The 25,452-nt window shown below is 36.9% G+C and overlaps 1 protein-coding gene across 2 annotated transcripts; it reads right to left on the bottom strand.

The window, feature by feature from the left end:
* Window positions 1-898: 898 nt before the first annotated feature.
* Window positions 899-22,097, bottom strand: lsm5 (LSM5 homolog, U6 small nuclear RNA and mRNA degradation associated). 2 transcript variants are annotated; one of them, XM_039753169.1, is made up of 5 exons: window positions 22,005-22,097; window positions 19,164-19,259; window positions 11,470-11,497; window positions 9,482-9,554; window positions 899-2,493 (listed from the first exon to the last, which is right to left on the bottom strand). In XM_039753169.1, the coding sequence occupies exons 1-5, from the start codon at window positions 22,048-22,050 to the stop codon at window positions 2,461-2,463; spliced, it is 276 nt and encodes a 91-aa protein (XP_039609103.1). In that variant the 5' UTR covers window positions 22,051-22,097; the 3' UTR covers window positions 899-2,460. The 2 variants fall into 2 exon arrangements, with proteins under 2 accessions (XP_039609103.1, XP_039609104.1); XM_039753170.1 differs by having other exon boundaries at window positions 22,001-22,051.
* Between the last annotated feature and the right edge of the window lie 3,355 nt (window positions 22,098-25,452).

The following is a 25,452-nucleotide window of genomic DNA, read 5'->3' as shown; positions in this document are numbered from 1 at the left end:
TTTTTTTAATTTTTGATTAGAAATGCATTAAAGTGCTATATTTGACATTTATAATTTGCACTTGTTACTATTAATTTGTACTTTCCAGTTTATCAAATAGTAAGCAAATGTACCATGCTATGTCAAATAGCTCATGCTGCGTATCGAGTTGCAAGGTGCAATGACATGCTTCCTAAAATTCAAGAATACAACATGACACTTGAAAGATGAAAAATCAACATACTGAAGCTTATTATGATGTGTGCAATGTGCTTGATTTTATTTTAGCTGAAACTAAAATGCAGCAGCTATAGCAGTAAATACATTAATGTCCCATCAGATTTAGGCATTTTTGACTTTAAGAAGACACCTTTAGTCAAGACCAAGTGACATGGCTCCAGCTATTTAAAAATAACAACTCATTAACTCCCACCCCAAGTTGGAATTACGCTTTTTCTAATAATGTCTCTGCCACAGTGCAAAGGACTAAAATATGCATGATCACAACTGAATAAATCATGAATTATATAGAATATCTACATTAAACATGCTGTTTATGCATTATCTCTCAAAACATTTACAAACATAAAGCTAATTACTTCAGCACTTATTTTCAAGTTCATCCTGAATGAAGAAGACTATTTCTGTGTTTTAAAAACAACAGGTGGGCGGCATATTGGTAGTGCTGCTGCCTTGAAACAAAAAAAGCAGGGTTCAAGTCCTGGGTGCTCCCTCCATATTCTCCCTGTGTCAATGTGGGTCTCCTCCCAATGTCCAAAGAAATTCATGTTAGGCAGACTGGTGATGTTAAACTGACCCCTAATTATATATAATGTTCTTGATTTACAGTCGACGCTTCCAATAGGCTCTACCTTCTCTGCTCTGGATAAGCAGGTACGTAAAATGAATGAACAACAGGTCCCAAAAAGTAAAACATTTATTAGCCAATTATATACCATACTCCATAAGTTCAATATTTAGAAAATGTGCAAAACTGTTCATAAAGTATTCAAAAGTCAATGCAAGCAGTCCTTTCCTGCTGGTGAAATACATACAAATGTATCATTTATTGTTTTCAGTAGCACTAACTGTCAAACATCAGTCGCAAAGTAAAAATCAATTGATAATATAATTTATTGCTTTTATTATACAATTATTAATTAGCATACTTTTTGCTATATATTATAAAATTAAAAACATCATAGGTATTAAAAGTTAGAATTCTCAGAACTTTCTTTTTCAGGACCACGTTTGAAACATCACAAATCACTGCTGACCTTGTATTATTAGCATATATACCCTCTAGTGGTTGCAGTGTGAATTAACAAATCCTAACATTTTGCTTTAAAATGGAAATGTTCAAAGATAAAAAAGGAGGGTAAGTAGTTGCAGTGGATAAGCAAAAACTTGAACATTAATAGAATAACATTAATGGACCAATGAGTTTTAATAAATCTACCAAAGAGCAGGTTCCATCTGGGATTTGCATTAAAACAGACAGTTTCCCATTTTGAAGTGCATGGGGAAGGAAAAAACTCCCCATACATACAAAACAGATTATCCCATTCACTAAATTGTAAGGAAAGCAAACAGTAAAACACCAAAATGTGAACATGGTAGCAAAAAGTAAACTGTGCACACACTAAAACAAACTATTCAATGTATGTGTGCAACTGTGTTTCTAACTGGGAATGGCTTGTAACCACTTATTCAGTTAATTTTTTTTTTGATCCCCAGGAGTATGGCTGAATAGTATATTTAAGATTCCACTACAGTACTTTTAACACTATTTAGATGCAATGAGGGAGCAGCTTTACAGGATATTTAGATAAACAATTATAAGCAGCCAAGAACAGTCTATCAATCATTATGTACTCTCTCTCCATCTATTTTTTATATATATATATATATATATATATATATATATATATATATATATATATACACACACACACACACACTCTGTATATGCATGCATATGTTGATGTATTACTCATGGTGAGTACTACACATTTGCTTATGTTACTGGCACATTTAAACTACTGTATCTATTTTATATATTAGCAAGCTACATATTCTATTCTAGTTACCAAATAATCTGCATATAGTAAAAGGTAAAGTAAGTGGAATATTATGTGAGTGGGTCCTTGGGATATGAAAAAAATTTGTGTGGATTTACAATTTGGATTTGATGGCTTAAGTTTTATATTTAAAATAATGAAGATCAAAAAAACTTCAATCAATTTGTAAATTCACAAATACTTTTATTTTTTTTTAGCAAACAAGCATTTGTGTAGAGCTTTTATCAAGTTACCACATAACAAATTGTTCACCTATTAGGATATTATTTTCAACACAGAAGAAATTCTTGAAATAAAAAAAATGGAAACCCGAACAAAAAACTCCATTAGAAACAAGGCTAATTTACACATACAAAATAGAATAATAAAAATAAAGCTCTAGTTGTACAAATTATTGTTCCTATACTTCAGGACCTTCACCTCCCGGAATTAACTGCAAAAAGAAAAAAAAAAATCAAATTATAGGACATTATACAAATTACTATAACAAAGTACAGTATTAAGACATTTCTAGACACAAAAGAATACATCAGTTCCCTACCACTGTAGAAGACAACCATTTAAGACTGTTTAATTGTCAACACACTCAGTTTCCCACTTGATTATGATAAAAGCAGGTTAAATTTGATGTAAAAAAAGTTTTATACTGCAAACTACATTAACATTATCATGATTGTATTATAACAATTAATTTTGTAATACCTATTGAAAGACATCCTCTACATATGAATCGTGGAAAACAACGGTTAAATGTTTTCATTTTATTTTCTACTGTTTATCTGAGATCAGGTCATAGGAGGCTCTGACATCCCCTTTATCCAAGCCACACCTGCAAACTTATACTGGATGATATCCCAAGGTGTTCCCAGGCCATCTGTGAGATATAATCCTCCCAGGAGGACCCGAGTCTTTTCCTAGCTGGTCTTGTCCATAAAACCTCCACAAGGAGGTGTCCGGGGGGCATCCATATCTGATGTGCAAGCCACCTCAATTGGCCTTCTTGATGCAGAGGGTCAGTAGCTCTACTCCTAGCCTTTCCATAATATGTGTTTTTCTACAGATCTTTAAAAGAGAGTCCAGCAATCCTGTGAAGAAAACTTGTACTGGTGATCTCATTCTTTAGGTCATTACCCAAAGCTCATGACCACAGGCAATGGTAGGGACATACAGTATATTGACTGGTAAATGAAGAATCTTGCCTTTTGGCTCAGCTCCTTCTTCACCACTTCAAACTGCGCTCACTGCCCCTATCCATCTTTTGCTTTCAGCATCCCTTTTGCCCCACACCGATTCCTACTTAAAAAAACTCTGCTAAAAGCCGTAATTCACCTCCCACCCAGAGAGGATAGTCTTCTTTTCTTCTACTGAGGACCAGAGGCCTCGAGTATAAATGGTGCAGATATCCGTTTCCATGCGCACTTTGAGATGTATAAAAACTAAACTTGGAAATAGAAGAATTAGAAGAGTGAATGTACAGTATTTACAGATGATGACTGGCTTCCAAGAGCTATCCTCTTGGAGCTGTGTGCTGAACTGGCACCGCCTTTATATAGGCAGACTTTTAGAAATTGTGCTCTACATGCTCCTTTGAATGTCCACTCTCTGGTTTTTAGCTGAAGGAGCTCTTCAACTTGAACTTGCTGACCAATCATCACAATCATCACTGAATCACGCCATGCCAGCTGTATAGGATGGTATTATCCGGTTGTCATCCAGATATACAAGATTTCCTTACACTGCGATTGTAATCAGATTTGTCAACTGCAAGCACATTGCTATTGCAACAACACCAAGACGAGTTACATCAGCCAGGGATGAGTCACCGAAAGAATATATAGTTGGAAAACCTATAAAAACTGCAGCTCTGCACAGGCACGTGATTTTTACAATTAGTGCGGTAAAAGGCAAGCTATCCTTTTAAGGATAGCAAGTCACCGCAAAGTAAAGAGCAGAGAATCAGACCGTTGTGATGCTCAGTGCCGTCACTACGCTATAAAGGCACCTTCAGAGAATGAATTTGCCTATTTAAATAGAAAGCAATTCAATTATATTAATGTGCTACTCTGTACTGCACAGAAAGTGCGTCACAGTGTGCAAGCATGTACCTGAACAGATACGCTATGATGAACATGACCCTGACCCACAAAATGTTCAGACAATTCGGACAGCGTTACAAACTTGGTTTGAATGTAATTAGCAGAATGTAAAAACATGTAATCAGATGCAGCATTTATTTTTTAACCAGTTCATTTAGTTTTTGGTCAAAATCACATAGTACAGCCCTTATATTGCTTAGTTTATTGGCCACATCTCTTACAGCATCCACTATTGCATTTTGTGACTCTTGAACAGTCTGTCAGCACACAGCCAGATGGCCTCCCAGCGGTTTCCGAGGCAGAGGTGTGTGTGTAGCCTGCGCCCTCAGATGTACTCGGAACAGCAGCATCATCACCACCTGACCATTGCAAAGGGTCAGTTTTTGTAATACAGTAATCCCTCCTCGATCGCAGGGGTTGCGTTCCAGAACCCCCCGCGATAGATGAAAATCCGCGAAGTAGAAACCATATGTTTGTGTAGTTATTTTTATATATTTTAAGCCCTTATAAACTCTCCCACACTGTTAACATTATTAGAGCCCTCTAGACATGAAATAACACCCTTTAGTCAAAAGTTTAAACTGTGCTCCATGACAAGACAGAGATGACAGTTCTTTCTCACAATTAAAAGAATGCAAATAGATCTTCTCTTCAGGAGCAGAGAATTTCAGAGAGAGAGAGAGCACGCTCGCAAAGAAAAGCAAACAATCAAAAAATCAATACGTGTGCTTTTAAGTTTGCCGCGGCATTTTTTAGAGGAGCGTCAGTATCTTCTAAGCAAACAGCCTCTGTGCAAACAGCCCCTCTGCTCACATCTCCTCCCTCAGGCGCAGAGAACATCACAGAGAGAGAGAGAGAGAGCGAGATTAAAGCAAACCATCAAAAAATCAATAAGTGTGCTTTTGGAAGCACCGCAATAAAGTGGCATTTCTTAGAGGTGCGTCTGTATCCACTAGGCAAACAGCTTCTGTGCAAACAGCCCCTCCGTCAGGCACAGAGAATGTCAGAGAGGGTGAGATAGAGGCAGAGACAAGCAAACAATCAAGCTCAGTGCGGGATGCATATCTTATAGCAATGAGGAGTTTTAGTTAATATGTAATACATGCTCTAATTGGATAGCTTCTAAGCCATCCGCCAATAGCGTCCCTTGTATGAAATCAACTGGGCAAACAAACTGAGGAAGCGTGTAGCATAAATTAAAAGACCCATTGTCCGCAGAAATTCGCGAACCAGCGAAAAATCCGGGATATATATTTAGATGTGCTTACATTTAAAATCCGCGATAAGAGTGAAGCCGCGAAAGTCGAAGCGCGATATAGCGAGGGATTACTGTATTGTCTGAAACAATAAAAAGATCGTGGGCTGCGACTCGCCTTTTCACGTCGACTGTGATATCTGAACACTTCTTTTTTCTTTCAGGCACTGTGCAACTTTCTGAATTTGAACTTTCGAGTGTCTCTGCCACGCTTTTGTTTCTTATAAGCCAACAAATAATACGTTTTTCCTTGCCTCTACTTCACATTCACTCAAATTCTTTTTTTCGATAGTTTAAACCAAAAACTGAATGAAAGGTAATATTTACTGTATATTGATTTGCATATTAAAATGTGCAAAATTCTTTTTTGGGAATTTGTAAAGGGGAAGTGAGTGGAACCTAGTGTACACAAATATTTATGCATCTGGAATTTTTTGTGCGTACACACATTTCCACTTTTGTCCTAAACCATGTTTTAGTGTGAATTCTACACACAGCATTATACATGAGGCCCTAGAATCTCATATTTTTGAAGGTGCTAAACCTCATCCCCACCATTTCACACTTGCTCACAGACTGTCCCAATGCATGCTTGAGTTTACAGCCTTACAGCCTGATGAAGCTAACAGGACCACATCATCTGCAAAAAGCAGTGACACAATTTTAACTGGACAAACTCGCCTCCCTGGCTGCCACTTCATAACCCGTCCTTGAAAATCACAAACAGGATAGAAGACAAAGCACAGTCCTGGCAGAGTCCCACATCTACTAAGAATGGTGCTGATGTTTCTCCAAGTATATGGGCACATCTTTTACTGCAGTTACATAAGAACTGAATAGCTCTAATGGCCACAGAACCCTGTACTCTTTAAGCACCCCCAACAGAATCCCTTATGGAAAACAGTCATACTCTTTCCATAAGTCCACAAGACACATACAGACTAACTTATGACTTCAAATATAGAAAGAGTACCTGCCCAGTATGAAGTTACTGGGGCTTCTGTCTGGAACAAGACCTGGGGGAAGCACCTGCAGATGAGTGCATAGGAGCTGGGACAGCCCTCCTGTGGTCTCGAATGTCTTATTGATTATTTGATATGTTCTACTAAATTGTGGCAACAAACTACACAAACATGTTATGTGTTTGATACAGTGCCTTTCTTTCTCCAATTCCTTCAACTTTCACTTAGGCTAGATTTATATTTTCGAAAGGACCACACTAAGTGCCAGCAAAGGACTAACTACTTGCTTGCAAACTCTTGCTTTAAGGACACATGTCAACACTGGAGCTCTAGAATGAAAGTGACAAGCACCAATGCTGTTCTACCTTCCTCCTTCCTGAGCATGTACATCTGCGCTGATCCTTTCAATTGTCATATGTGTGGCATTTTGTCATTAGCAAGGAATTAGTCAGGGTGACAATCCCACTCTTTCTCGTCTTCCTTCCTGATATGTTAGGCAATGGTCATTGGGATTACAAGCCACCATCTCCAGTACCATGTTAAAGGAAATCTCCATCAGCCAGCAGCAGATCTGGCCGCTTAACTGTGACAGCACTTCTCTTGTGCAATAGTGTGCCACTTTTAGCTTAGATGTGAACATTGCTGATTACTCATTTATTAGATTGTTAGTTTTCACCGATCCTTGAGAATAACTTTAGTATTACGTTTACTGCAATCTACGAACTTTGATCCCCATCATTTTTTTTTTTTTTTACTTTGTTCTTAGCCATTAATTGAATACATTAATGAGCAAAAATATTCCTACAAATCTCCATGGATAAACACACCTGCTGAACAGCAATTTTGAACTAGCCCATAATAACTCCAAAATAATAATATCAATTGTTTTTTTTTTCCTGTGGATAACATAAAGACACGTAGTTTCTACATTTATGTAAGAGGGAGTTAAATCCTACTTGCACCCAAAGTTACCGGGATAATCTCCTGCTCCCCCAGGACTCTGAAGTGGATTAAATGGGTCTAGTAATTAACAGATGGATGGATATGCAGTAATACCTATTGCCTGTATGTAACCTGTTTGACCAATCAAAAAGTGATTTATTCCAGGGTTTGCTTTTATTTTTTTTAACTCTAAAGTTCTCACAGCCTGCTTGTGTGTTACACGCAGGCTTTAACATATTTTGTGAAGTGTTTCTTGACATTGAAACAAGATTGGTTTGTCATGAAGAGCATCTGGAAATCAATTCTGCAGAAAGTATAAACCAGCCTTTAAGCTCATCTACAAGCAAACAATTGAAAAAACAGTAAACAAGGTAACTGTGAATGAGACTGCAATATCTATCAAGTGTGCAAATTAATCTGTAAATAAAAATGTGATATGGACATTTAATTGAATATGTGGAAATTTTTATGTCATAACTAACGGAAAATAAAAACTTCCACTCACAAACAAACAGCTTACTTTTGCAGACGACTACCACTTCCTTGCCAGTAAACAGAGATTAACACTGTTCCTCACACAAACAGGCCCTCCAGTATAGTTTTATGTGGAAGTGGTTTACCCCTGAACCAAACAGAAGAGTTTTCCACTAAGCAGAAGCACCACACTATGGTTTGAGAAAATATATATACAGAAATAAAGTTTTCCTGACTGACCATACTCTGGTGATAAAGAATGAGCTTAAAAGGTGTATGGAAATGCAGTACAATACAAAGATGAAGTGAAAACAAAAGGCAATTTATCAGAGGTGCTTACATTTTGTCATTTTTATTTCTATAGAATAAAGGGTAATGATCTGACTGATCACCAAGAGGACCAACAGCAGTTTTAAACTTCATGGTGCCACCTAAATCGAAGTCACTCAGTGTTACTCTAAAGTTCACAAAGGCTATAATAGTTTTATAAACTGTAGATTTTTTTAAGTAAAAGCAAGTTACTCCTTTCCCTCAGCTCACAAATTATTGCATTTACCTTATCTATGTTTTATTATAGCAAGAACCATATTTCAGTCATCATGACTATAGTTGTCATAGAATGCTGAAAAGCTTACAAACTTAAACAAGATTAATTACTGCTCAGGCACAGGTAAAGTATCCATCTTGTTCAAAATCAAAAGCAATGTATGTGCCACTTCCACCCAGTAGAATGACAACTAAATTTTAATTGTTGGCTGCCCTGGAAAAAAAGTGTTTTGAAATAACTCTCATTAGAAACCAAACTTTACTTAAACTACCCCATTCATACACTATCACAAGAAATTTATCCAGCAACATATTTTTCACTATCAGAAAATCATTGAACAAGCAAAACATTTGTCCAGAACATAATTTACCCTGTAATATAAAGAGGCTGTCATATTGACATTTTAGTTATTTACTTAGCCATGCACATTTTTTAGGGGCTCAAGAGCTGCACTCAATCCACCTAAAGGGTCTGAGGGGAATGCCCTTTAATATTTAGAGGAAACAAATAAGTAATATTACTATTGTCAGATGTAAATAATACAGTGGAATTCACCATATCTGACCAATATACTAGATGTCACCCAATCTTGAGTGTCATGGTGAACAAGAATATATTAAATACATCATTATAATTTATAATTAAATATAATCATTAACGTCCAGAACCAGCTTCATGTAATTATCAAATGGTTCAGAGCAAACAAAATCGAAAGCCACTGTGACCCTTAAGGAAAAAAGTTTGAGACCAATAGCGTTAAAGACACTTAAGACTGGAAGACTGTTATAAGTGATTCTTAGTCTTGCAAGACAAACTGGTATTTTATGCAAGATAGCCAATAAATATGAATTAGATTAAACAGTTTTCAAAGGAAATAATGTGTACAAATTATTTAATGATCATTCTTTAGCATCTTCTTTAACTATAGGAAACACTTGGTTGTTATGTTAAGAATGTGGCATTAGTATGTTTTATTCCATATACATTTTCATGTGTCTCTTTTTTAGTTAGAATACATACTGTATGTTTAATTTTCTATTAAGAGATTAAAAAAATAAAAATTAACAGTTTCAGCTACCACTTTGAATTCTGTTATATTATCACTTATAAATACCACGGTTTATCTTGGTCCTGAACTCACATACCATAGTGATGTTGTTTCCATTCAATAAAATCTGGTCAAGCTTAGTTATTCTTCTTCCTTCTGGTGTAATCTCACTAAGACAGAATACAATCATGTAAAACACTACAAAAAGTATTCAAGCATAGAAGACAAAAATCATAATGTGCACCAGTACAAACATATTTCTTACAATTAAGGATTATTAGTATCATTATCATTGATTACAGTCATATATGCTTTGCAAAACAGCCAGGAAAGAAAAGTAAAAAAATACAGTTTGATTCATAAGCTTCATAACATAGCCAACTTTTAAAAAATAAATTGGAATAGTGGTGCATGTGTATATTTTTTATCTATAAACATAAAACATTCTGGCAAAAATATTATTTACCTGAAAAATATTTCCTAAGCAACAAATGAATTTCCTAGATAATTATAGTTCTAGAGTAGTTTTATTTAGAATTAACCCTCCTATCTTGAGTGACAAAAAATACATTAAGAATATAAACTGATTATTTTCATTGAAACCTAAAATATGGGGTTCTAAAACTATGTCACAAATACATATTCTAAAGACTTGGTCAATCTTGTAAAAATTTCAAATTTAAAAATATTGTCCAACTAAACATCTTTTGTCTGAATATAAGGGTAAACATTTAAAGATGGTGAGCACGCTAGCAATGGGTGAAATATTTCTTTAATAAGCAATTAAATATAGAGCTGGCTGGATATTTGTAGAAAGGGTTAGGGAAACAAAGCAAAGGTTTCTGTGTTTTTTAAACGTCATAACCCTGTTATTTGCTAGCTGTCCCATCATGATCATCCAGACTTCCTCTTTATGAGTGTCTCTTCTCTCATGAGTGAAGAATTTGCTTTTTTTGTGTTGGACTGGATTCCAGAATTGGAGTAATTCCTTACTGGGCTGTAATCATGAATGCGGTTATGTCTGACTTGTCCTCTTTGTTCAAGATGGACAGTTCTTAGAGCTTAAATTATACATAAAAACCAATAATGAATTAAAGGATGATGATTAAGCACAATCCCCTTGATTCTCCTTTGTGTTCTTTCACTCTCTATAAAACCTTACTGAAGAACTTCCTGGAAAAGAGCAAGATGCTCCTTCTTATATTACAGTAGGTAGAATCAGCATATGGTATTGATCAGGTAAGTAATGTTAAGCTGGAGCCCCTGGGGTTTAAAAATTCTGGGTTCCAAAGTAGTCTCTCTTATCCATATGGTCCTTGACAGCAACTATGCAAAATTTGGTTCAGATGGGTTAGGATTGTATGGGGAACATACACAAAGATACTCCATATATAGCTTTACACAACTGCCTGAGCAGTGTAAGTCATGAGTTATGTGAATGTTAAAATGTAAATGAAACAGCATAAATTCGTTGGGGAAAAAAAAAAAACCTTGTGAGATTGTTAACTGCAGCCTTATCAGACACACTGACAATGCCATTTATCCGAAGGCTTGTCAATTATTGCTCATTCTGCTATAATTATAATAATCTAGTGACCGAGCAAAAATAAAACACATAATTATAAATATTCTGGCAGGCTGTTTGTACATTTAATTAGAAACCAGGATAAAGTGTACATAATGTAGACAAGTTCTGGTGACTTGTTCTTATTTGGTGGTGGAGGATGAACAATGCACAAAAGCGTCTTTATAGAGCAGCAACTCCATTTGGCACAAATAGAATCATATATAGGATAATATACTGGGGTTTAGAATCACTCTTGTGTCAAGACAATCTTTTGTTCAAATTTTCAAGGTACAACTGAGACGTCAACATTATGTGGTCAATTGTTTTGCTACCAAGATAACAAGGTGCAAAACTCAATGCAATGTGCTTGGCATTTGGGTGTTGTAGAGTTGGCCTCTAACGTTAACCAATAAAATCTTAATCTACAGATTTGCTAGGTATGTACACCACAATCATCACAGCAAGTGAAGCACAAATGCTCAAAATAATAATCAAAAACAGAATATATAGATGCTTACAACTCTGTGACATCCTCAAGGACCATATCTGAAAATGTAAATTAAGGTAAAATGCAATTTGCAAGTATTCACCAAAAACGTAAAAACATGTATTTAGTTCTTATGAAATACTTTAAATCCAATATCCAGAAAATACTTGGAGGCTCCAACCTATTCTTTGCACTGTAGATAGTAGTAGCCAATTTCATATTGTGCTTATTTTATTGTTGCAATTACTTTAATCACCAAACACACTGATAAACAAATCAAACTGATCGAATCAAATCAATGCCTCATTTAATCAGACCACATATTTTTAATAGCACATTTTATTTACGATGTCTGATATTATTAGGAAAACTCCATTTCATACAGCATCTATAAGAAATTTAACAGCAGCTAGTTTTGCAATACTGGTTTAAAATAAGAATAAAATCTTTACCTAAAATATTTTCATACATTTAACTTCATTGCTTTTTCAAACTCATTATATGCTTTAAACAGTTCTCAGACAACTAAAGTTCACAACATATAGAATATCTATTTTCTAGATAGTTCATTTGCACTTGAATGTTTCCATCATTTTGTTTTAAAACAGATACTGTATTTAAAAACAGAATCACTCAGATGGGCAATATAAAATAAATGTTTTAAACTTAAACATAAACTATTGTCTGTTTCCAAGTGGACATGTTTCATGTAGCAGAAAACATTCTTAGAATGAACACTAATGGAACTGGTAAGATTTTAGTGTCCCAATGTTTCATTTGACCATGAAATAAAAACAATGTTTAAAAAACAAACCAAAAAAAACAGCGGAGGTCATAAGCACTGCATCTCTGGACGGAGAGGAGTCAGACGAAGCAGTCTGAGCCTATAGTCAGAATGCTCACAAATTGTCTATCACATTGGGTTTACAAGGTATTGATTCTATTAAACCATAACATTGTAATAAAAATCAGTTTCATTTACTGTGGAGATTTTCTTTAACTTGTATGGCTTCTAGGTAGCATACTGAAGCAGAAGGAAAGGTCTTATAATACACAACTGCTAGACACATATATGGTCTCTTCTTTCGGCTGTTCCCGTTAGGGGTTGCCACAGCAGATCATCTTTCCATATCTTTCTGTCCTCTGCATCTTGTTCTGTTACACCCATCACCTGCTTGTCCTCTCTCTCACTACATCCATAAACCTTCTCTTAGGCCTTCCTCTTTTCCTCTTCCCTGGCAGCTCTATCCTTAGCATCTTTCTCCTAATATACTCAGTATCTCTCGCTTCTCTGACTTTGTCTCCCAACCATCCAACTTGAGCCCACCCTCTAATGTACTTATTTCTAATCCTATCCATCCTTCTCACCCAATGCATATCTTAGCATCTTTAACTATGCTACCTCTAGCTCTGTCTCCTGTTTTCTGGTCAGTGCCACGGTCTCCAATCCATATAACATAGCTGGTCTCACTACCGTCCTGTAGACGTTCCCTTTCACTCTTGCCGATATCCGTCTGTCACAAATCACTCCCGACACGCTTCTCCACCCATTCCACCCTGCCTGCACTCTTTTCACCTCTCTTCCACAATCCTCATTATTCTGTACTATTGATCCCAAGTATTTAAACTCACCCACCCTCTCCAATTCTACTCCCTGCATCCTCACCATTCCAATGACCTCCCTCTCATTTATACACATGTATTCTGTCTTATTCCTACTGACCTTCATTCCTCTCCTGTAGAGCATATCTCCACCTCTCCAGGGTCCCCTCAACCTGCTCCCTACTATCAATACAGATCACAATGTCATCAGCAAACATCATAGTCCACGGGGACTCCTGTCTAATATCGTCTGTCAACCTGTCCACCACCATTGCAAACAAGAAAATGCTCAGAGCTGATCCCTGATGTAATCCCACCTCCATGTTGAATGCATCCGTTGCTCCTACCGCAGACCTCACTCACCAGTGTCACACTTCCCTCATATATATCTTGTACAACTTTTACGTACTTCTCTGGCACTCCCAACTTCCTCATACAATACCACAGCTCCTCTCGAGGCACCATGTCATATGCTTTCTCCAGGTCCACAAATACGCATTCAGCTCCTTCTGGCCTTCTCTAAACTTCTCCATCAACATCCTTAGAGCAAATATTGCATCTGTGGCGCTCTTTCTTGGTATGAAACCATACTGCTGCTCACTAATCATCACCTCACTTCTTAACCTAGCTTCCACTACTCTTTCCCATAACTTCATGCTGTAGCTCATCAATTTTATTCCCCTGTAGTTACTGCAGTTCTGCACATCCCCTTATTCTTAAATATCGGCACCAGTACACTTCTTCTCCGCTCCTCAGGCATCCTCTCACTTTCCAAGATTCCATTAAACAATCTGGTTAAAAACTCCACTGCCATCTCTCCTAAACACCTCCATGCTTCCATAGGTATGTCATCTGGACCAACGGCCTTTCCATTTTTCATCCTCTTCATATTGTTTTTACTTCATCCTTGCTAATCCATTGCACTTTCTGATTCACTATCTCCATATCATCCAACCTCTTCTTTCTCTCGTTCTCTAAATTCATCAGCCTCTCAAAGTACTCTTTCCATCTGCTCAACACACTCTCCTTGCTCATGAGTACGTTTCCATCTTTATACTTTATCAACCTAACCTGCTGCACCTCTTTTTCAGCTCGCTCCCTCTGTCTAGCCAATCAGTACAGGTCCTTTTCTCCCTCAGTGTCCAACCTCACATACAACTCATCATAAGCCTTTTCTTTAGCCTTCGCCACCTCTCTCTTCACCTTGCTCCTTATCTCCTTGTACTCTTGTCTACTTTCTGCATCTCTCTGACTATCCCACTTCTTCTTTGCCATCCTCTTCCTCTGTATTTCCTCATTCCACCACCAGGTTTCCTTCTCCTCCTTCCTCTTTCCAGATGTCACGCCAAGCACCCTTCTTCCTGTCACCCTTACTACATCTGCTATAGTTTCCCAGCTGTCTGGTAACTCTTCACTGCCACCCAGTGCCTGTCTCACCTCCTCCTAAACTCAACCTTGCAGTCTTCCTTTTTCAACTTCCACCATTTGATCCTTGGCTCTGCCCTCACTCTCTTCCTCTTCTTGATCTCCAACGTCATCCTACAGACCACCATCCTATGCTGCTTAACTACACTTTCCCCTGCCACCACTTTGCAGTCTTCAATCTCCTTCAGGTCAACTCTTCTGCAGAGGATGTAATCTACCTGTGTGCATCTTTTTCCACTTTTGTACGTAACCCTATGTTCCTCCCTCTTCTTAAAATACGTATTCACCACAGCCATGTCCAACCTTTTGGCAAAATCCACTATCCTCTCACCTTCTTCATTCCTCTCCTTGACACCATACCTATCCATCACCTTCTCGTCTCCACTGTTCTCTTCACCAACATGCCCACTGAAATCCGCTCCAATCACCACTTTCTGTCCCTTGGGTACACTGTTCATCACTTCATCCAACTCACTCCAAAAATCTTCTTTCTCACCCATTGCACACCCAACTTGTGGTGCATATGCACTAACAACATTCATCATCACACCTCCAATTTCCAGCTTCATAATCATTACTCTGCCTGACACTCTTTTCACCTCCAAAACACTCTTGACATACTGTTCCTTCAGAATATCCTACCCCAGTTCTACTCCCATCCACACAATAATAGAACAATTTGAATCCACCTCCAATCCACCTGGCCTTACTCCCCTTCCATTTAGTCTCTTGCATGCACAATATTTTAACCTTCCTTCTCTTCATCATATCTGCTCTCTCCCCTTACCAGTCATACTGCCAGCATTCAAAGTTCCTGCCCTCAGTTCCACTCTCTTTACTTTCCTCCTCTGCTCCTGCCTTTGGACACGTCTCCCCCCACCTCTTCTTTTTCTTCGGCCAACAGTAGCCCAATTCCCGCCAGCACCCTGTTGGCTAACAGTACTGGTGGCGGTCGTTGTTAACCTGTGGCTCGACCGATCCAGTATGGAAATTTGTATTGTTGTCCGTATATTGATTTGGCAACCCTCCCCATTTATCCGGGCTTGGGACCGGCATGAAGAAACACACTTGTTTGTGCCTCCCCTGTAGCTGGGTTTTATATATATGTCATATTAAAAATAAAATGCTATACCTGCTCTGAAGATACCCACTGTCAAGCATCCTGTGTTGTTCATTCAATACTTATCATACTACTTTTTCAGATTACATAAAAAGGTTGAATATATACAGATAATATATAATTTGAACAAAACACTGTATTTTAACAGGAAATTTATTTAATCTAGTAAATTCTAGCATTTTCTTTTTATTAATCAGGCATGAAACACACTTGAAGATGCTACAGTCAAAGGCAAATTCTACATGCTGAAAGATAGGAAGTGAAAATGAAGTTTAAAGTGGATTAATTCACTACACCTTTGGAATTCACCTTCACAAAGTTCAGAATGCCACTTCCCTTATTACAAAAGACTAGACATTAAGCCCGTTACAATAACGGATGCTAGAACAGTAGTGCATAAACATTAGTAGGAACAGTCTATATTAAATGGCAAGGGACCTTGACCTCATTCTGTTTCTTAATTTTTTTTGTCAAAAATATATTTGCAAGAAGCCCTAAGTAAAATAATAATAAAAATAAAATAGAAACGTATATGACAATACAGTAAGTATAATTAATATTGCCTTGTGTGTAAAACTTTGTAACAATCTGTAAGACACAATATCTGAAGAAGATATTTAGGTAATTTTTTTTTTTTTTACCTCATGAAACTTTTCTATACAATTTCATTATAGACAACATTTTTTGTAAATATTTTGTCTGAGTTTGGCAACAGTTTGCTTTGTTCAGGACCATCTACAACCTTGACAACAACATCTGGAAAACTTCTAACTATTGATAATGCAACATATAACTGACCATGGCTGAATACTGGTTCTGGCAAGTAAATGCCAACTTTTTCTAAGGTTTGCTCTTCTGAGTCTTTCTCTGTTAGCGTTTTTCTGACTGTCATTTTCTTTTTCTTCAATCGATCTATTTGCTCATATTTTTCTTTGTCTTTCAGCCTTTCTTTTGTTGATGTTTACTTGTTGAGCTGACCGTTCTTCCAGGAAATGTTGCTTATATAAGATTTGATTCATCATTTCATTCATTTGATCATCATCAAGTCCTTCAATGAAAACCCTAAATACAAAGAGGACTGTTTGACTTATGTTAGATAGATTGCCCAGAGGGGACTGGGCGGTCTCTTGGTCTGGAACCCCTACAGATTTTATTTTTTTCTCTAGCCTTTGGAGTTTTTTTTTTGTTTTTTCTGTCCACCCTGGCCATCGGACCTTACTCTTATTCTATGTTAATTAATGTTGACTTATGTTTATCTTTTATTGTGTCTTCCATTTCTCTATTCATTTTGTAAAGCACTTTGAGCTACATTTTTTTGTATGAATATGTGCTATATAAATAAATGTTGATTGATTGATTGATTGTCTGTGTCTTTTGTCCTACTTGACGGATCTTTTTCTTTTTTGGGTGGCATGTTGTTAGTAGATACATCCGTAATATTTTCTCTTACAGTAATACTGGCTTGTATGTGGCTGTAATATGCGTCACTGTATTGTGTGTCTTTAATTTTCTGTCACAGTAATACTGGCTTGGATTTCCATAAAACGCCTGTAATTTTCTCTGACAGCAATATTGGCTTTGATGTCAGTAATATGACAATTTTTCTGTCACAACAGTGTGCAATCAGCAGAGTGTCCCCAGCAACTGATGTAATGTGTGGCGTGTAGCTGATAATCGTGCCAGTGGCATTTCCCCAGCAAGTACTGTTTAGTTCCCCAGCAAGTATTTTAATCTGTGCTGGTGTGAAGCTGATTATTGTATGTGTGGCGTCTCCCAAGCAACGGATTTTATGTGCGCGGCCGCGACTACCCAATCAGCACTCTCCCCAGCAATGGTGTCCTTTATTTCTTATCATTTGCAGCCGTGGCAAGGCCATTCACTGTGTGTCTAGCTTCCAGTGTGTGTGCTTTATTTGCTTATCGTGCGCAGCAGTGGCTAGGTCATTCACTGTGTGCCCAGCCAGTGTGTGTGCATCCATGGTGCCATGCGCATGGGCGGGGCACGGTGCGATGCACGGCCCGCACGTGCACTTCACTAGAAGACACACACACACACACGGACACCTGGACGCACACAGGGGTTTTATTAAAGAGGATATGATACAATTTTACATTTAAATATTTGCTTTTGGATTTATAGCACATTCTTATTTGAAAACAGCAGTGTCAGATCGGAGGGAGCGTGAAAGTGACCGAGAGCATCAAACTGAATTTAAAAAAAAAAAAAATGTTATTACAAGTACCATAAATTTATACCAGCTGTTACAGACTCAAATCAAATGTACGTTTTTATTCTATAATTGTAACAACAAGAGCAGCTCACTACTTAAAACAGTCGCGCTCGGCAACCTCTTGATCATGAGTCATCAGTTCTTACCCCTGCACCACTGAGCTGTCGTGTATGTGTCATACATTTCTTTGTCTAGTTATATTCTTGAAAAAAGAGCACTTGTTTTGTTGTACTTGTACCTTTTGCGAAAGTGTTTATTTGATATTTGGACTTCAGTCTTCAAACATTATATACTTCATGTCTACATTTTGTCAATTATTACTAATTTTTAGTTATGTGTTCAACAATTCCTGACTCGCATTTCATCCTACATTTACACAGATCGCTGTAGACACGGAACACACATGAAATGTATGTATTCCAAATGACATATTATTTACCCTATATAACTCTAGCCACCTCACATGAAGATAAGGAGCCTTGGCTTGAGCTGGGAGAACTTTTTGCCTGAGTTGAGCACCGTCAATATAGCAGGCTGCTTGCTGCTTGTGCTGATCGACACATTTACAAAACAAAAGATGCTGATGAAGAGATGTGAAGGAATTTAAGGTGGGTAAGGATTACATTTTTTGTAAGCTTCAGGGATTTCAGCGTTAAGCTATGTGACATGCTTTTTTCGCCTGTTAGCCGACAGCCAACTCTAAAATTACTTTCCAAAACCTTAGTAGACATTTGTTTCTCTGAATGACATAAAAATGTACACGGCAACTAAGATTTTTAAACATGAACAGAATGTGTAGGCAGCTTGACGTGAACTATAATAAATAATACTTCAGCACTTGACACTACAGAGGATTTTAAAATTAAGCATTGAGTAGGAAAGTCAATGGAAATTGCTGCCCTGGAAATATAGCCTCACTGCATCCATTATTTAATCTACAAACAAGTGCAATTTGCTCAAGTTATTAAACCATTCTCTCTTTAGAATAAGCTTGAAGATTTTGAGCCAAACAATCTTCACAGTAGGATGAGTGAGATATTTATTAAGCGCTATTATTTTTCATGCTAGTTATTCAAACTATATCCAACAGCTTACAAGTAAGTAAAATGGTTTGGGATACTGTTGCCACTCAGTGCTGTTAATCTATTGTAATGCCTTAACATGTCATAAATCTAATAGAACTAAAAGAACATAGAACTAATAAAACATCCACTCTCCTTGGTAAAAGTGAAACAAATATGGCAGAAACTGGCACAACATTATTTCCCTTTCAACATAAACATACACACCATACCTATAAGAATAAAATGTCTTCTAGAAAACAAAGGGTATTTTTTAAAAAGGATACTGACAAAATCATCAAACCCAAGTAGAGTTCCAACAATCTCTTTGTCGTTCTTCATAACAATGTGAATGCGAGATCCAATACATTTATCAACCAACTCTGCAAAAAGGGGGGAAAAAATAGCATTATAAACATAAGGAAATCTTATGAAAGCTCAGGTAGAAGAATTTATACACAGCTACAATCCTGTACAGGTGGGCTGAGGTTGTAACTATGAAATGAGCTCTGGTGCAGAATCCAAATATATATTTGTGGAGCAAACTAGAAAATAATAAAAATTCACTTAAATGTGTTAAAAAAGTATTCATTAGTAACTTACCTGAAAGACAACATGGTGTGTCTATTAGCACAAGTGAGCCAAAAAACTATAGGGCTGTTAATTTTTTTTATAGGAGAACTATCCGCACTTGCATTTCAAGTTTAACACATAAAGTAAATGTGCATGAAATTAGCAGTTATTTAGCGGCTCATTAGAACAATCTAGTCGAGAACAGGCCATTCAACCCAGCAAAGCTTGCTAATCCTATTATTAATTAACATCAAGAGCAGTGCTTAAAGTCCCTAAACTCCAACTGTCTACCACACTACTTGATAATTTATTTGATGTGTCTATGGTTTTCTGTGTTCTCTTGTGCAAAATTTACCCTTAAAGAGTTTCCAGTTGTATCCCTGTGCTTGTGTTGAACTCACTGAATTCATTTTAAAGTAATAGTCTCGATTTACTCTACTAATTCCCTTCATAATTTTAAACACTTTAATCATGTTTCCTCTTAATCTCCTTTTCCTTAAACTGTCTGCAATATGTAAAATGTTAAATATGAACACATGATACAGTTACTGTTAGCATCCATCCATTTATCAAACATGCTTAATCCAACGGTAGTCAGCCAACCTGGGTAGCAGCCTGGGAAAGATGCCAGTCCATTACAGTGTACGGTTAATCACAATAGGAAACCTTAGGTGGCAAACAAACATGTTTACTTTTGATTTAGTGCAGCACCCTATAATATTTTTTTGAGTTTGTTGTGAGAAATAAATAGCTTGGTTAATATATTATTTTACTTATACATTTATTTCATGATTTTTATTTGCATCAACTCCAAGGAAACTGATTTTCTGCTAAAACATGGGGAAATGTTTATGAGTAGATTAATTTCTGTTCCTCAAAGCAGTTATGATTGGGACTGGTTTCTTGGTAGGGCAAAGTGACTGTAAAAGAACAAGAAGAATAATAAAAAGTGATTAAGGAAAACAACGACAGATGTGGGACTTCAAAAGGACATGGTAGTTTTCAGTGTGCTGGTGAACCGATTTGGATTTGGCATTGGCTACAATGGGTTAGCATGCTCCACTAGTCTCAAAGAGATGAGCTGTTTAAACACACCAGGAATATATTTTACATCTTTAGGGAATTACAAAACAGTGCCTCTTTATATTCTTAGATGCAGCTTGTTAGCAACAATAAGACTGTAAAAAAAGGATATTTTTGTTATATCTTCTTTAAACTGAGCTCAAACATGCATCAATGACAAGTGGCTACCAATGAATTCAAAGACTCAAGTCACTATACTGGCAAGACACATTTTTCTCTCTGTTGCTCCAACATGTGAATCATATATCCTAGTTATCTTTAACCTACAATTTTTTTTAACTTCTACACATCACTAGGAGCCAGGACCTGTAAAGGCCTCCATATGCATCCTTTGATCAACTATTTTTAAAATATAAAATTCCCTACTTTTATGTACAAGTTACAAACCTTACCAACCTGCCAAACTCACCTAGTCTCCAATAAAGAACTACTCTTTAATAAGGTTTAGTTAGTAATGTGGAGACATTAAAGAGATAGACAAGTGACTTGCTCAAAAAGAACACTAACCCACTCCCTATAGCTCAGGATATAAAACTAGGATAATCTAAAATTGAAGCCTCTACAGCATTTGATGTCATTAAAATCGTGGCAAATGGAACATTGCAGGTTCTCTCCTTTTCATTTGGTACTTTAAACACACTGGAGAATTGATCATGTATTCAAACTGCTTCCAAACTGTGTACTCAGTGAAGCTTCAAGTGTTTATTATGATTTAACGTATTTTAATTTGCTGTTTACTATACCGAGAAAAGGCCGTGTATGAAGTTAGTAGCCTTTTTCAGTTTTTTAGGATTTATTCCTGGAACGTTATAATAATAATAATAAATACACTATTTATATAGCTGCACTAACTGTTGGTAATAAACGCGCTAATTGTAATTAGGTCTTTTAACTTCAATATTTTTTTAAAAAAACGACAATAAAATTTTACTTTCAAATATTGATTCCCAATATCTAAAACGACACTTTGTCCCACCAGTGTAAACTGAGCCCACACTCAATCCCTCGCTCGTGCTTTCTCTCTTCCCCAAGAAAAGCATTTCCGGCCAACCAAACTAAGTTAAAGAAAAATGTTTTTTTTTCCTGCTATACAGCTAAGACAAAACACAGCTGTAATTTTGAGGACTTGAAGAATGGCTACAATAGAAACATTCTCCATTTAACCGTGCAGCATTGGACAGTTTTAGATTTACTCACGAATAATCCTTACTTGCATTGTTACACAAATTATTACAAAAAAAATGTTGTCACAGATTATTACACAAATGCAAAATTCATAAATTAAATGGTCATAACTACTTTAAAGCCCGCCAAATGTAAGGTAGAGTGACTTTTAGGACCGCCTATTAATTTACTATTCAGGTTAATGCAGAAAAAAACACAACCAACACTATAACTCCTCGTTCGAGCTCTTTAAAACTCATATCAAAAGTACAACGTAAATTAACCTGCCTTTAATTATACTTACTCACCCAGCGGGAGCAGCTGCGAAGGATTTGTACTCTGCACGGTCGCCATGTTTGAAAACACTAAGGCAGTGTTAATCGAGTTTAGGGTTTATATACACGCGAGAGCTGCGAACGTAAGGCTGTACTAATCGAGTAAAGATACGCGTCAGTGAGTGTGGCGAAGTATCCAGCTGCGGGACAGTTTTTATCCCCTGACAGATCCGAGCACCTCAGACAATGTAAAGCCCCCGAAAAGAATCTTATTACACAAGCACAAGCATTAATTCTGGAAGGATGGAAAACTTTTGCCTGTTTATGTCATTAAGTTGTACTCGCATAAACTTTAAATCACCATTACTGTACGATACTCATCTCGACACAAAAATCTACCATTATCTGTTTTTTTTCCACCTTTTATTTATTTTTGAATTTCCTCATGAGGGTAATAAAGTTGTATTTAATCTAATCTAATAAAGTTAGACACTTTTTACTGTAGGTTAATACAACAGCAAATATGTAAATTTACCTTTAAAGTAGACATTGTAATTCTTACTTTTAAGTGTTCATTTTAAAACACAGTATAGCTTTTGAATTGTACGACCTGTATAACACCATAACGTCACGTTTAAGTAAATGTTTAGTTCAGAGGCTTGATAACGTCTGAGATTGCCAGAGAGTAGGCGGGGCCTAAAGAGCTCACTGACAAACAGGAGCGTCATCTGACGGAACTCAGAATGTCTCACGTCGCTGAATATGCGTGCGGCTTCAGTGTGTCTTGTCTGCAGCTATTGGGGCGCCAGTGTCTGCAATGAATTGGAGTCATGTCAAGGGCTAGTTCCTGCCTTGTGCCCAATGCTGCAGTTATAGGGTCCTGCTTTCTGCAGATTCAGAAAATGTAGTGTCACACCTCAACAAGTCACTGAAATGTATTGATGGACTCCACCTCTTTGTCAAATCAGTGTGTCAACTACTTTAAGGGAATCTATGTGCATGATACCTGCTTTCTGTAAGATCACACAATATGCTAAAGACTTTCAAAATGAAAACTACTCTGTGTTCTAAGAACAAATCTGGTCAAGCATAATGTTACAATGCCATGTTTGCTAAACTTCATTGCTAGAGAACAGGAAGACCACTTTTGAATAAAGCTACTACAAGACTAAATGTATATATGATTGAGTTACAGGTATCTATGCCTGCAAATGAGCATACTATTCATGGATCTACAATCTCCAGTGCAAGAGGTATGAAGGAAACCTAGTGTTTGTAAAATTTCATGCAGTGGATACTGCAGAAACTCTTGTGGAATGGTAAGACTAATGTGAAACACTTTGGCCTGAATGCTAGGAGATATGCATGACACCACCACATCATCAATACTGGAAATCAGGTGCATTACAACTAATTTCTTAATTGGATGCCTATCATTGCTGTTAATAAAACTTGCCTAAATCTGGTCTACACAACAATACTTACTAGACAGTGATTAGTTTCAAATATATTGTGATCATTATAATAAATCTGCTCTTTAAACAAAATCACTTTTTACCCTTAAAAACACTAGTTTCTACAACAAGTGCTATTCTCCAAAAATTTGACTATATTATTTTAATTAAAATAAAAATAAAATCTGCGGTGGGCTGGCGCCCTGCCCTGGGTTTGTTTCCTGCCTTGTGCCCTGTGTTGGCTGGGATTGGCTCCAGCAGACCCCTGTGACCCTGTAGTTAGGATATAGCGGGTTGGATAATGGATGGATGGATGGATAAACATAAAATGTGTGTGGTAAAGCTATGTCCGAAGACTACTTTTGAATTAGAGGTCCTTTCATTGGATTGGCTGGCCCAGCACTATTTCAGCTGTGGAATGGGCAAATGGGGGAGGCAGCTTGATGGATGAAGTCTCCAGGACTCTAAAAAAATCCAAATCATATTATGTGATGTCATCCACTGTTATATTCTGCTACATACTTCTAAAATTTTTATTTTTATACTGTATTGAGGATTGTTCTGTTCTGTGTATTGTATTGTATTGACCCCCTTCTTTTTGACACCCACTGCACGCTCAACCTACCTGGAAAGGGGTCTCTCTTTGAACTGCCTTTCCCGAGGTTTCTTCAATTTTTTTCCCTACTGGGTTTTTTTTGGGAGTTGTTCCTTGTCTTCTTAGAGAGTCAAGGCTGGGGGGCTGTCAAGGGGCAGGGCCTGTAAAAGCCCATTGCGGCACTCTTTGTGTGATTTTAGGCTATACAAAAATAAATTTATTGTATTGTATTGTATTGTAATTACAGCTTTGCCACAGTTTGTACTAAATTTGCATATTCTTCTTCTGTCTGCAAGGGTTCTTCTCCATGTACCTCATTCTTCAGGTTCTCCAGTCTTGTGTTGAATAAGTAGACATAGAACAAAATAAAGACTTGGAGTTGCCACCATGGTAACCCCATATGCTTGAAAATAAATTTGGTAAAATAATAGGTCTTTACAGACACAGCTCAAAACAGAACTGACTGCACAATACAAACATGGCAGTTATATAGTTGGATGACAGTAAGGGGTGAGTCCAGGGGATCTGGAACTGATGTCATCAGCAGGACAGTCACTCACTTGGTATGCAGAGAGAAAAAGGGAGAAAGTGTTAGAGAACAGTGCCAACCCCTGATTTGGCAGGTAATTACACTTATTTTTGACCAGTCCCTGACACTTGATAGGCCTGGGCCAGCACTGGAGTACCCATGTGTCCTGAGACTAGCACTCTTTTCAATTAATATTAATGATGAAGATTTTGGTATAGTTAATAAATGTATGAAATTCACAGATAATACCCGAATTGAAGGGATAACAAATACCCTGGAGACAGCACACGAAATTCAAAAAGTCCTGGACAATCTGGAAAAATATTTACAATACACACTTAGTCCAGAGAAATCCAAAGTGCTCCACATAGGGAAAAGAACACTAATTACAGATACAACATGCAAAGTGCTGTCTTACAAGAAGCAGCGGAATTTACATTCACACTGCACACTTGTTTGAGCAATTTGTAGAAGCATTTGAAGAGGTAAATAAAATGTTAGGTTATCTATTAAATACAGTGTAATTCAAATAGAGATAATATGCTTAGTTTCTATAATGTGCTCGCCAATCAGTACTATATACTTATATTACAAAAAGACACAGCACCTCAAGAAGCTGTGCAGAGAAGAGCAACCCAGTGCATGAGTAGAGTGAAAGACATGTCACATTCTAAAAGGCTAGTTAAGAGCAAGTTGACTAAATCTTCTTAGTATTGAGCAAAGAACACTACAGGACAATCAAATACTGTGCATAAAGGTCTACAACAATCTTAACAACATCAATAAAGTTGATCCAAAAGAATTCTTTAAATTCAATAGTGATTCGCATACTCCAATGACACCATTGTAAATTTAGTAGAAATGAACAAAAGAATGGAAACCAGGAATCTCTTTTTCACATAA

Source organism: Polypterus senegalus, chromosome 5 (genome assembly GCF_016835505.1).
Source record: "Polypterus senegalus isolate Bchr_013 chromosome 5, ASM1683550v1, whole genome shotgun sequence".
NCBI lineage: Eukaryota > Metazoa > Chordata > Cladistia > Polypteriformes > Polypteridae > Polypterus > Polypterus senegalus.
Note: the sequence above shows the minus strand (reverse complement) of the source record. Positions and strands in the feature narration are given on the sequence as shown.